We start from the raw sequence: 13,601 nt of genomic DNA, 5'->3' as shown, positions 1-13,601 counted from the left end.
GTGCTCAGCCTATCACAGCACAGGCAGGAACCAGGCTCATTATAATATTGCCATCTATTTTTAGCCCAGGGGTCTCCTGGTGGGGACGGACCCCCAGGAGGGCTGCCAGCTCACTGGTAGCAGCAGACGGCTGCACATGTCTGGGCAGGCACATCCAGGCCTGTCGCTGAGCAGCTTCTTCAGCTGTCTGAGACTCCAGGAGGCTTTTCACAGCCTGTTTCTGTTGCCCTTCTTGTAGTCTCGGGACTGCAGGGTCCTTTAATAGGGTGCCCTGCCAGCCCTGGCTGAGGAGCACACCAAAGAACCTTGGGAACAGGTTGACATCTCCAATGGGCCAGGTAGAAGCGGTGCCACCTGAGAAGTACCTACTTCCTCAGAGGTGAAGTGGCCCCAGTAAGTGATTTACAGAGAGCTGCCCCTCGGTCTAGGGCCAACTCTGAACCAGGCCGAAGCTCTTCTATCTGATGATTTAACAAAAGGTGCCAGCATGTCTTTATCACACACCGTCATTATGCTGGGCCCCAGACCCAGCACAAGCAACGCTCAGAAGTGAGGCCTGGCATTCTTGCTCCCAGCAAGGCTGTGGCAGGGCCCAGACAGGCAGTTGCCTCCTGGGCTGGGCATCACATCTTCTGGCCAGGGTTTATTCATTGAGGTCCTACTGTGTGTTAGATGCGAACGTGAAATACCTCATTTAATCAGCACAGTGATCCTGTAAGATTCCGTCACCATTCCTGATTTACAGAAGACAACTGAGGTTCAGAGGTGTTCCATGATGTGCACAGGGTCATGTAGGGTGGATCCCAAGTTGTGCAGCTTTCACTGTACCATGTGGCAGCAGACTCTACTAGATCAGGGTTGTTGGTCCTAAAAGCTGTTCGGTGTGACTGTGCCCTTACACCGTGCACCAAGAAGCCTTCTAGAAGCCGTTTGGCTTCCTCTGACAGACTTTTGTGGTGGTGTTACCAGTGGAGGGTGTCCAGGTTCTTAGCGTCTTGAACAAAAATTGGACAAAATGCACAAACAAAACAAAGAATGAAGCAACAAAAACAGAGATTTATTTTATTTTATTTTTTGAGACTCAGTCTTGCTCTGTCACCCAGGCCGAACTGCAGTGGCGCTATCTTGGCTCACCGCAAGCTCCGCCTCCTAGGTTCACGCCATTCTCCTGCCTCAGCCCCCCGAGTAGCTGGGACTACAGGCATGCGCCACCTCGCCCAGCTAATTTTTGTATTTTTAGTAGACACGGGGTTTCACCGTATTAGCCAGGGTGATCTTGATCTCCTGACCTCGTGATCTGCCCGCCTTGGCCTCCCAAGTGCTGGGATTACAGGCGTGAGCCACCGTGCCTAGAGATTTATTGAAAACAAAAGTACACTCCACAGGATGGGAGCAGGCCCAAGCATAGGGGATCAAGAACCTGGTTGCAGAATTTTCTGGGGTTTAAATACCATCTAGAGGTTTCCCATTGGTTACTTGGTGTACACCCTATGTAAATGAAGTAGTGGCCCACAGTCAGTTTGATTGGTTGCAGGAGGGGACCAATCAGAGGCCAAAGTGAAGTTACAAAGTTACACCCTATGCAAACATCTGATTGGTTGCAGAAAGCAATCAGAAAGCAACCAATCAGAGACTAAAGTGAAGTTACAAAGTGATATTCCTATGCAAATGAAAACTTAGCCTGTGACCAGCCTGATTGGTTGCAGGAGGGGACCAATCAGAGATACTCTCAGTTTTTCATCTGCCAGGCAGAAAAGGTTGGGGGGCGAGGAGGCGGTGGGGGGGGCGGTGGGGAAGGGGATGCAAAGGGAGTAGCTACTTGGGCTCGGAAAATTGGGGTTTTCCTTTTGATTTAGCTCTAGGAAGTCAGTGTGAATCAGCCTTATGTTCCCTGCCTCCAGACCCTATTCTGCCTCAGTGGGGGCTCTGATGTGCCAACCAGGGTGCCCTGAATAAAGTGGCTAGCCTGACTGTGGCCCTTTTCTTCGTGGATGGCTGTTCCTGGGAGTTCTAGCTCCTCACTAGATGCTCATGAGTCAGCCAGTATGAGAGGTCCCTGGGACTAATCACCTGCCAGGTGTTCCCACACTTAGGGTTCGGGATCTGGGCCTCCTGTACCCAATCCCTGCTGTTTTGGCCTGGCTGATGCCCTTGCGGTCTGATTGGAACACTGAGCCCTGGGAAGCTGGCCTCACTTATCTTGTCTCTGCTCTGTCTTTCCCAGGGCAGCGAGGTCACAGGCCCCACCTTTGCTGATGGCGAGCTCATCCCCAGGGAACCCGGCTTTTTTCCCGAGGACGAGGAGGAGGCTATGACGCTGGCGCCACCTGAGGGCCCCCAGGAGTTGTACACAGACAGCCCCATGGAGAGCACTCAGAGTCTGGAGGGGTCTGTCGGGAGTCCTGCCGAGAAGGACGGGGGACTTGGGGGCCTGTTTCTGCCAGAAGACAAGTGAGTTAAAACCGCCTGAAGCTCCATATTTGCCCTCTCAGCCCAGAAATGTGGTTCTTGGAAAGTGTCTCCAGGAAGTAAATTTGAAACATGCTCAAAATTTGTATCAGAGGCATTAGTGTCATGGGTATTCTGAATAGCACAAGATTCTAAGCAGACTAAATGCTTAACAGTAAGGGATAGTTTTGGAATTTTAGGCAGCTGTGCAAAGTCAAGTTTTTAAATTTAATTTTACTTTATTTTCAGTCCTAGCTGTGCAGGCAAAGGGAGTTTTAAATGACTAGTTAATAATATGAGATATATGATCTCAATTAGTTTTAAAAAGCAGGTTGTGGCCAGGCATGGTGGCTCACACCTATAACCCCAGGACTTTGGGAGGCCGAGGCAGGAGGATCACTTGAGCCCAGGAGTTTAAGTTTACAGTGAGCTGTGATCGCATCACTGCACTCCAGCCTGGCAACAAGATCAAGACCCTGTCTCAAAAAAAAAAAAAAAAGGCAGGTTACAAAGATGTCCATGAGATCAGCTTTGTTAAAAACACAAACATATGCCAGGCAAGTGGCATGTGCCTGTAGTCCCAGATACTTGGGAGGCTGAGGCAGGAGGATCACTTAAGCCCAGGACTTCTGGGCTCTAGTGCACTATGCCGATCGGATGTCTGCACTAAGTTCAGCATCAGTATGGTGACCTCCCGGGAATGGGTCACCACCAGGTTGCCTAAGGAGGGATGAACTGGCCCAGGTCAGAAACAGAGCAGGTCAAAACTCAAGTGTTGATCAGTAGTAGGATCACACCTGTGAATAGCCACTGCACTCCAGCCTGGGCAACATAGCAAGACCCCATCTCTAAAAAAACCAAAAAACAACACACAGACATATGTGTTAGGAAATGCCTAGAAAAAAATTAATCTGGAAAATTAAGCAGTTATTTCTGTATGGTGGGATGATTTTTTTGTTGTTGTTGTTGTTGTTGAGACAGACTCTCACTCTGTCACCAGGCTGGAGTGCAGTGGCATGATCTCACCTCACTGCAACCTCCGCCTCCCGGGTTCAAGCGATTCTCCTGCCTCAGCCTCCCGAGTAGCTGGGACTACAGGCGCGTGCCACCATGTCCAGCTAAGTTTTGTCTTTTTTTTTTTTTTTTTTTTTTTGAGACGGAGTCTCGCTCTGTCGCCCAGGCTGGAGTGCAGTGGCGCAATCTCAGCTCACTGCAACCTCCACCTCTCGGGTTCACGCCATTCTCCTGCCTCAGCCTCCCAAGTAGCTGGGACTATAGGTGCCCACCACCACGCCTGGCTAATTTTTTGTATTTTTAGTAGAGATGGGGTTTCACCATGTTGGCCAGGATGGTCTTGATCTCCTGACCTCGTGATCCACCTGCCTCGGCCTCCCAAAGTGCTGGGATTACAGGTGTGAGCCACCGCACCTGGCCAGTTGATCATTTTAATTACTTCCCATCTACTCTGCTATATTTTCTATATTGAGCATGTACTCCCATAATCAGAAATGTTATTTAAAAACAGTATTAAGACCTAAGTGACTTCCCAGTGAAGCAGTTTCACCTTTAACTTTGGTGTTGGCAGAAAGGAGTCCCTTCCATCTCAGCCCTCACCAAGTCTCTCGAGGGATACAGTGCTGTGGGGTGGTGGGAAGCTGCCACCATTGTGGCTGAGGAAGCCGAGGGGGTTGCAAGTGGCAACCCCTTACCAGAAGGTGATGGTTACGACTGCTGCAGGGATTTGGAGAGGGAAGAGAGGGGTTCCCATGTTGGTTGAACCACATGAAATTGACAACTTTTAATCATTTCCATCTTCAAAAAAGTAATTTCATGTGGTTCAACCTAGTATATCTCAATGCAGGGTTTCTCAAACTCAAGTGATTCTCAGAGTCCTGATGTTCTTGGTGGGGCCCTTTGGGTCTGTGGATGGAGAAGAGGGGCCGTGCTGCTCGTGCTGCTCTCTGGGAGCAGCCTTGTAATCCCAGCACTTTGGGAGGCTGAGGCAGGCAGATCACCTGAGGCCAGGAGTTTGAGACCAGCCTGGCCAACATGGCAAAAACCCCATCTCTACTAAAAATACAAAATTAGCTGTGCATGGTGGCAGGAGGCTACTCCCAGCTACTCAGGAGGCTGTGGCAGGTGAATCACTAGAACCTGGAAGGCAGAGGTTGCACCAATGCACTCCAGCCAGGCGACAAAGCAAGACTCTGTCTCCAAAAAAAAAAAAAAAAAAAGACAAACTTAAAAAACAACACAGTATAACAACTATTTACATAGCATTTACATTGCATTAGGTATGATAAGTAATCTAGAGACGATCGAGTATACAGGAGGATATGCATAGGTTGTATGTGAATACTATGCCATTTCATATCTGGGACTTGAGCATCCTCAGATTTTGGTGTCCACAGGGGGTCCTGGAACAAATCTCTCTTGGATACCAAGGGATGACCATACTCAGTCTTACAGTATCTAAAATTTTAGATCCATTTATATTCATTTTCTGTATTACTCCGAATGTTTTTTTTTCCTCTCCTTAAAGTGAAAGCAAGTTTATTAAGGAAATAATAAAACAATGGCTACTACAGAAGCAGAGCAGCTACTCCGAATGTTTTTTTGTTTGTTTTTTTGTTTTTGTTTTTTTTGAGACGGAGTCTCCCTCTGTCGCCCAGGCTGGAGTGCAGTGGCACAATCTCGGCTCACTGCAAGCTCCACCTCCCGGGTTCACGCCATTCTCCTCCCTCAGCCTCCTGAGTAGCTGCGACTACAGGTGCTCGCCACCACGCCCGGCTAATTTTTTGTATTTCTAGTAGAATTGCGGTTTCACCATGTTAGCCAGGATGGTCTCGATCTCCTGACCTCTGATCCGCCCGCCTCGGCCTCCCAAAGTGCTGGGATTACAGGCGTGAGCCACCGCGCCTGCCACTACTCCAAATGTTTTAACAAACCTTTCAACAACTATTTGATATTCCACAATTTAATAATTTACTAACATTATAATTTAATAATTATAATTTGATCTAGCTGTAGCTAGACAATTAGGTTGTAAGCAGTGTTTTGCTACTGTGGGGTAGCATGGGTAGAATTGGTTTGAACTGTAGAAAGGGTTTCTGTGGTGAGATGTTTCCCTTTAGATAGGGTCCCTGAAATGTACTTACCAGGTCAAGAGCTACAAACTTAATCGGTAGTGCCAATTAAAGGGAAATGCCTGTCAGTTTCCCCACCACGGGCTGTGGCTGGGGACCCATGAGTCCTCCTCTGACTTGGGTGCTCTCGGACCCTCAGGTCCCTGGTCCACACTCCATCCATGACGACCTCAGACCTTTCTACACACTCCACCACCTCGCTCATCAGCAATGAGGAGCAGTTTGAAGACTATGGGGAGGGTGACGATGTGGACTGTGCCCCCAGCAGCCCTTGCCCCGATGATGAGACCAGGACCAACGTCTACTCGGACCTGGGGTCTTCAGTGTCTTCCAGGTGGCCCCTTGGTCTGGGATGTCATTTGGGGTCAAAAGTTGCAGAAGCAATTTAAGCACATCCTAGGGGGTGGAGGGGTACGAGTCCTGAGCTGGCCCTTTTCCTTTGTCCTCAGCTACTTGAGTTCTGCTCCTGGGGCTTGGGGTTGCTACCTTCGCACCCTGATTAGGGGTCAGGAGTTCCTCCTGAATTAACTGACCTAGGAGGCTGCACACTGGGGGCCACGGGGCTCTGTGTCATCTTGTGTCCTAGAACCTCAGTGTTGAAGCATCCTTCCAAGTGACCCCTGTGATCCCTTCTCACCCACCTGAGTCACCACTTTCTCTGAAATGAGCTCGCAGTTTGCCTTAGCTGTTAAATGGGTATGCCTCACTGGCTTCTCTTTGAGCGTGTTGGAGAAGGGATGATCTGTTGCTATATTTCCACTCCCTGCCCCTCCCCCTTAACAAGGTTCAAAGGTACTGGGGACTCAAGTAAAGTCAGCTCAGCAGGGTGGTGTAGGGCACCAGACTGGACAGCAGTTAAGGTGGTGATTCCTTTCCCTCATGAATCAGTGCGGGGCAGACGCCTAGGAAAATGCGGCACGTGTACAACAGCGAATTGCTAGATGTTTACTGCTCTCAATGCTGCAAGAAAATCAACCTGCTCAATGACTTGGAAGCCCGACTGAAAAACCTGAAGGCCAACAGGTGAGGCCCAGGCCCAGCTTGGGGGTGAGAGGCCGGGGGGGCCAGGGCAGGGCCTGGAGGGAGAAGCTACGGGCATGGCGAGGCGACCCCTGCTGTCTGGGCAGGTGAGAGCTCTCAGAGGAGGGTTGATCCAGGGGCTTTTTCTGCCACAGGAAATCAGGCTGTTTCTTCTCAGGACCAAGCTGACTAGTGAATTCCTTTCAGTGGGAGGGAAGAGCCTTGTCCTGCACTGTGGTGTCTTACAGCTAGGACAGAGTAAGGGAGTGGAGTAGAACCCCTCTGTTCAATGACTGTTTCCTTTCTCTCTCTAGCCCCAACCGAAAGATCTCCAGCACGGCCTTTGGACGGTAAGGCCCGCCTCGAGGGAGGGCAAATTGAGTGCTGTCCCCATGCTGCCCACTGGCCGGGGCTCCCTGCCAGCAGCCCAGACTCAGCTGGTGCCCGCATGTGGCTGAGTGAGCAGAGGGGAACGAGGCCATCCCAGGGCAGTGCAGCCAGGGCAGCGTCACTTCTGAAAAAGAGGGGCCAGCTCCTCCCTGCTCTCTCCCCACCCCTTGTCCCTTCTTCAAATCCTAGGTCACCTTGACTTCAGGCAGGCATGCCAGGGATGCCCTGAGAGAGACAGAGCACCCCACAGCGTTCAGTGCCCTTCCTGCCTCTTGGAGCTGGCAGCCATACTCAATAAAGAGACCCCAGGTTTCCTGCAGGCGGGGATCTGGGCATGAGTGTGCGCCATTGGGGCTGGTCACTTTGCTCCAATTAAGTCCTGCGGCAGTTCAGTGTGGCCCCAGGTCCACACTCAGGGCTCTGGGAGCTGGCAGCAAGGGCCCAGGAGCTATGTGGGTTGGCCTCTTGGCAGAGACCCTGGCTGCTGCCTATCAGGGAGCTGGAAGGGGATGTCACTGGGGGTGGCAGCTGGATTTTGCCTCAGGCACGGGTTAGCTCAGCAGGCCCAGTCCCACCCCAGCTCACTGCTCTGCAAGGCCTGGAGAATTCTCTGCCTTTGCCATCCCCCAGAGTTCCCAGAGACGTAGCAGGAGCCAGCTTGGTGGAGAGGCTCAAGCCTCAGGAGGCCCAGACCCTCTTCCAGGGCCATGGAGCTGGGCTACCTCCTTGGGGGCTTCCCCACTGGAAGAGGAGGGGGCTCACGTGCCAGCTGAGGTCACTGGGTAGCTGCAGGCCAGCATGCTGGCGTGAAGAGGGTTCTGAGGCCGCAGGAGAAGCTGTGCGTCATTGGCTGTGTCTGCCAGGGGACCCCGGGGGTCTGTACAGCCCATTTGCCATCCTCTGGGCGGGGTGATCCGCTGAGTTTGGCAACATTCTTCCTCTCAGGCTGAGTGAGGGCAGCCTCCTTAAAGGGGCAGACCCCCTGGGGTACTGGATGCTCGCCTAGCCAGTAGTGTGAGTAGGCCCCTGTCTCTGGAAGGCCCCTGCAGCCAGACACCCTCCTCCCACCCCTGCAGGCAGCTCATGCACAGCAGCAACTTCAGCAGCAGCAATGGCAGCACCGAAGACCTGTTCCGGGACAGCATTGACTCTTGCGACAATGACATCACAGAGAAGGTGGGCCTTGGGTGGCTGGAGAAGGGACTGAATGCATGCCTGCTCCCAGGGGAGATGGGGTGCACTCAGGCTACTGTCTGGGGACTTGGGAGACCCTGTACCTGCCTAGGAATTGGGGGCAGGTGGCCCTGGTCACGTGTTCCCCACCCCCCCACCCCACACATGACCGTTCTCGGATACACAGTGGTTTGGAGGTCCTGCTCATGAACCTCATGGCGTCGAGGTTCTCGGTTCTGTGGCCTCAGAGGTCTTCTCCACCCCACCCCGGCCCCCTGCTGCAGGTAAGCTTCCTGGAAAAGAAGGTGACAGAGCTGGAGAATGACAGCCTGACCAATGGGGACCTGAAGAGCAAGCTGAAGCAAGAGAACACACAGCTGGTGCACAGGTCAAGCAGGCAGCGGCGCTGGGGGCTCAGCCGTGACGCTGGGGAACAAAGCGGGGGTCCATCTTGCTAAGACCTCCGGGAGGAGGCAGCCTCATGCCTTTGCAGCTCTGAGGGTCTGTGACGCATCAGCCTCTTGTCACATGGCCCTGCCCACATGTGGTGCCCAGGACAGGACCTTAGGGACAGGGAGACAGGTTGGAGCTTGACCTTGGCTCTAGGCCCAATGGATTCTACCCCCTGAGGTCTGAAGCCACAGGGCTGGTCCAGGATGTGAGTGGGGATCCACTGTGTCTCACTCATACAGTGACAGGAGCCTGACGTCCCTTCCTAGGGACAAGCTCTGCAGGGGACAGGCCAGTGTGAGCTGGGCGGTGGGAAGGGTCCAGCACTGCTGCTGATGGAGGTCCCCTGAGCCTGCCGTTCCTGATGCTGTCTGCAGTGGTGGATTCAGGGTTTAGTTGTCCTCACCAGATGGCATGACCCTTGGGGGACATACCCTGGCCAGGGGTCCGGTCCTCCAACTTGTCACAGGGCCCAAAGATGGGCCCTTTTGTATACCCCAGAAGGTCAGCCTGGTGGAGGGGCTGTTGCCAGTGAGACGTATCCCAGACCGAAATACCAACCAGGCTGTCACTGGGGTGCTCACATCTACGTGCCCCTGGCCCTGTCCCAGGTCTGGGGCAGACTTCAGGCCACCAGCCAGGATGTGCCTATTTTGGGAGTCAAGGTGCCCAATAAGCTGAATTATTAATCAGAGGGGTGGCCGGGAAGGAACAGCACAAAAACAAGAGGTGAGGCCTGAGGTGGTTCCGGCCAGGTGTGGCTGCAGGGACTGGTGGGGGCGGTCCCTCCCTGTGCTGCCCTGAGCGCCCCACCTTCTGACTGCCAGGCCTGCCCCTCCATGGCATGTGTGACCGACACCCCCTCTAGATGTGCGGTGTCCCTGTTCATCTCTCTGAAAGCTACTGGCCCACACGCCCTCAGTGGGCATGCCAGTGACTCAGGGTCTCGGGGCCCAGGGTCCCCCGTGCCACAGCCTGGGTTGGGGTGAAATGGTGCAGGCCCCAAGAGCTTGCCCGTTGCGCTGTCCTCAGGGTGCATGAGCTGGAGGAGATGGTGAAGGATCAGGAGACCACGGCCGAGCAGGCTCTGGAGGAGGAGGCGCGGCGCCACCGCGAGGCCTACGGCAAGCTGGAGAGGGAGAAGGCTACCGAGGTGGAGCTGCTCAATGCCAGGTGGGCCCCTCCACCGAGCCCCCTCCCTCAGAGGGACCCCCTGTCCTGGGGCAGCCCTGTGGGATAGGCGCTATCCCCATTTTATAGATGGGGGAATGTGAGGCTGAGGGGCAGCCTCTTGAGACTTCCCAGTAGTAACAGTTCCACTTTAATACCACGAGAAACACAGAGGCATGCTCTTCAGGAAGTTCGCTAAGGAATGTTCCCAGGAGCGTGGCTCACATTTGGTAATGCAAACCACACAAATGTCTGTCAGAGAAAAGGGCCTGGGCTGGGTCTCACATCCAGGCCTGGAGCGCCCCCTGCTGTCAGGTTCTCCCCTGACCCCTGGTGGACTGAGCCAGAGCCCCAGGGCCAAGGTAAATGGAAAACCCGGTTCCTGTGCCTTGCGTGTACCTGTGACTTCGTCATTGGAACGTGAGGCAGGCGGGACAAGGAGCAGCCCCGGGCCAGGGATCTGAGTTGGTCTCCCATTAGCTCCATGGCCTTGGACGTACTGGGTCACCTCCCTGTGTGCCCCACAGAGCGGCTGTGTGGGTGGGTGAGCCGATGTAAGTCCAGACCCTGCCCACGGGTGAGGGCTATGATGATGCCTCTGTGATGAAGCCCCTTTGCGGCCCTTGACCGAGGCCGAGGAGGCCGCCTGGGCTTCTGGCAGAGAGGACAGCTGCCCTGGCACTCCTCAGGCCCCCTGAGGCCCCAGTCTCCATGCTGAGGCTTCCCAGAGTTGCCGAGCCCCACCTGGCGGCTGGTGGGCTGCTGAGCAAATGACTGGGAGTTGGGCTCTCAGGCAGGTACCTCCCTGCCCCCGTGTCCCTGCCCCTGTGCAGTTTGGTGAGGAGACTTCCCAACTCCCCGGTGTCTGAGACCTGCTTTGCTAAGTTACCCACCAGGGGTTCATTTTACATTTTGACTCTATTCTAGAAGCTGCTGTTTTGCATCTGTTTCTGGAGGCTGGTGCCTAGTTAAGGGTGACTGCTCTCACTCAGCCCGCCTCGGCAGCTGGCCCAAGAGAGGTGGCTGGGACACGGGAGGTGGTAAAAGACAGTGTGAACCTGGGCCACAGGACAAAGTGCAGAAAGCCAGCCCTCGGGAACTGTCTCCTAACGTGTGCCCGTCACACAGCTCCGGGGGCGCCATTCGTGTAAAATATCCGAGTGGTGTTCCCAGAGTCCTGCCGTATGCTTGGTTCCCTACCACTTCCACCCGCTTGGGGCCACCTGCTGGTGGTGGGGCTGAATTCCTCTCTGGAGCCCAGAGGGCAGTGGAGGCCCAGAAGCCATCTTTCCAGGAAAGAGGACGTGATGGGGAGGTGGTGGGTCGAGAACGGGATGCTCTGCAGGAGTCACTGCCAGAAGTGACCCTGTTCAGTTCTGCTGCCACCGACGGCCCAACTCACCTGCACCTATTCTCAGACCATTTAAAACCGACCTGAGGCCGGGCACAGTGGCTCACGCCTATAATCCCAGCACTTTCGGAGGCCGAGGCAGGTGGATCACGAGGTCAGGAAACGGAGACCATCCTGGCCAACATGGTGAAACCCCATCTCTACTAAAAATACAAAAATTAGCCAGGCGTGGTGGTGCGCGCCTGTAGTCCCAGCTGCTCGGGAGGTTGAGGCAGGAGAATCGCTTGAACCCGGGAGGCAGAGGTTGCAGTGAGCTGAGGTCACGCCACTGAGACTCCGTCTCAAAACAGACAAACAAACAAAAAACTGACCTGAACACCCAGGCTCTGTCTTCTTGTGGAATCCCTTTAGGATTCCCTTTATGGAATTCCTGTGTGAACGCTAACACAGAGGATTATTACTGTCAGAGCCCGTGCCTGTGGTCATCAGAGGGAGGTGCAGTGAGCGCTCAGAGAAGAGCCCTGGATGAGATGCTGTTGGCGGAGAATGAAAAGCCAATATGATCATTGCCTTCAAATTACAGAGTCTAACAGGAGGGCCCAGTCACAGAAGCCACAAGAAGACTGTTTCTCCATCTAGCAGAAAGACATCCCCGTGTTGTCTGAGGATCTGAAGGATGCACACAAGAAGAATCTGCGTTCCTACTCTCTAATGAATGTTTCCACTTATTGGAAAAATAAAGGCCACGTGTGGTGGCTCACTCTTGTAATCCCAACACTTTGGGAGGCCAAGGTGGGCAGATCACATGAGGCCAGTTTTTGAGACCAGCCTGGCCAACATGGCAAAACCCGTCTCTACTAAAAATACACAAATTAGCTAGGTGTGGTGGTGCATGCCTCTAATCCCAGCTATTCAGGAGGCTGAGGCACGAGAATTGCTGAAGGAGGCAGAGGTTGCAGAGCTGAGATTGTGCCACCTCACTCCAGCCTGGGCAACAGAGTAGGACTCTGTCTCAAAAAAAAAAGAAAGAAAATAAGAATGATAATTTAGTGTCCTTACTATTTTGCTTTGGCTGATAGGAAGCTCACGGCTAAATTGTCTTTGACATAATAATCATATTCTTTCTCTCAGTTGGTTTCTGGTATCTTTCCTCTTGGAGGAAGCAGAGAATCACTGCAGACTGGCGGGCGCTTATCAGATAGTCTCCATTCCAGGTTTCTGAGATTTGTCTTTCTCCTTTCGCCAGGGTGCAGCAGTTGGAGGAAGAAAATACAGAGCTTAGAACAACAGTGACTCGGCTCAAGTCTCAAACAGAGAAACTGGATGAGGTGAGCAGCAGATCCAGGCTTGGAGGGGCAGGGCTGGCCATCGGGAGCCTTTAGTTTATTGCTTCTGAAATTCTAAACAAATGCCCCACCCCCTAAGAAATGCAAAAAAAGTGAATAACAACTTGTGTTTCTGTATTTCTCATTTTCCAAGTTTTCTACAGCGAATGTATTTATTACTTTATACAATGGAGAAAAATTAGTTTTAGAAAGAGGTTAGCTTCTATTTGGGCTAACACCTTCAATTCAGATTGCATCTAGCATCGTTGAAGGACTTCAGAGGCCTGAGGTTTTTAGTTGTATTTCTAGAATCATCGGGGCTCTGGCCGTTTCTGTAAGCCAAGACTCAGGGCTCCGTCTAAGGGAGCTGGTTTCACTGTGCATCTGCCTCGTGAAGATGGCTGACCAGACCCCAGGGACACCCCTGGACATAGTGAGCCCCTCTCTGGGAACTCTCCTCCCCTGATCGGGTCTCCCTGCTCCAGGAGCGGCAGCGCATGTCTGACCGTCTGGAGGACACCAGCCTGCGGCTCAAAGATGAGATGGACCTGTACAAGCGCATGATGGACAAGCTGCGACAGAACCGCCTTGAGTTCCAGAAGGAGCGGGAGGCGACGCAGGAGGTAGGTCCCAGGCCAGCAGGCACCAGGGCTCCTTCCAGCATCCCTGCTCCTGCCAACCTGCTTCTCTCCCTCGCAGCTCATCGAGGACTTGCGGAAGGAGCTGGAGCACCTGCAGATGTACAAGCTGGACTGCGAGCGGCCAGGCAGGGGCCGCAGTGCCTCCTCTGGCCTAGGCGAGTTCAATGCCAGGGCCCGCGAGGTGGAGCTCGAGCACGAGGTCAAGCGGCTCAAGCAGGTGGGTCTAGCAGTCTCTGTGTCCAGTGGGGCAGGGTGGCCGGGCCCACCACGTGGGTTTCCTGTGCAGGATCTGTGGCAGGGGAGCCCAGAGCTGTAGCAGCACTGCCTGTCTGCTTCTCAGCAACCTGTTTGTCAGGGCTGACTGCCCCATTTCACAGCTCAGGAAAATCGATCCAAAGATCTCTCCCTTACGTCCATGTGAGGAAATAGACCCTGCCTTGGTGCTCAGGGTGGAGGATGAGACCATACCCAGCTGCAGTATAGTGCC

The 13,601-nt window shown here is 53.6% G+C and overlaps 1 protein-coding gene across 4 annotated transcripts in view; it reads left to right on the top strand.

Annotated features, from left to right (window-relative positions):
- Positions 1-13,601, top strand: part of RAB11FIP4 (RAB11 family interacting protein 4) — a 146,287-nt gene that overhangs the window by 123,505 nt on the left and 9,181 nt on the right. For 2 of the 4 annotated variants that reach the window (XM_016932058.4, XM_003953074.5), the window contains 10 exons: positions 2,225-2,451; positions 5,734-5,928; positions 6,483-6,617; positions 6,929-6,964; positions 8,081-8,180; positions 8,462-8,565; positions 9,660-9,800; positions 12,395-12,476; positions 12,959-13,096; positions 13,173-13,331. In XM_016932058.4, coding sequence (XP_016787547.1) covers positions 2,225-2,451; positions 5,734-5,928; positions 6,483-6,617; positions 6,929-6,964; positions 8,081-8,180; positions 8,462-8,565; positions 9,660-9,800; positions 12,395-12,476; positions 12,959-13,096; positions 13,173-13,331 — 1,317 coding nt within the window. The remainder of the gene's footprint in view (positions 1-2,224; positions 2,452-5,733; positions 5,929-6,482; positions 6,618-6,928; positions 6,965-8,080; positions 8,181-8,461; positions 8,566-9,659; positions 9,801-12,394; positions 12,477-12,958; positions 13,097-13,172; positions 13,332-13,601) is intronic. The other 2 variants (XM_016932059.4, XM_016932061.4) reach the window with 1 other exon arrangement.

The sequence above is a fragment of the Pan troglodytes genome, chromosome 19 (genome assembly GCF_028858775.2).
Source record: "Pan troglodytes isolate AG18354 chromosome 19, NHGRI_mPanTro3-v2.0_pri, whole genome shotgun sequence".
In the NCBI taxonomy this organism is placed as follows: Eukaryota; Metazoa; Chordata; class Mammalia; order Primates; family Hominidae; genus Pan; species Pan troglodytes.
This window is presented reverse-complemented; position numbering and strand designations above follow the sequence as displayed.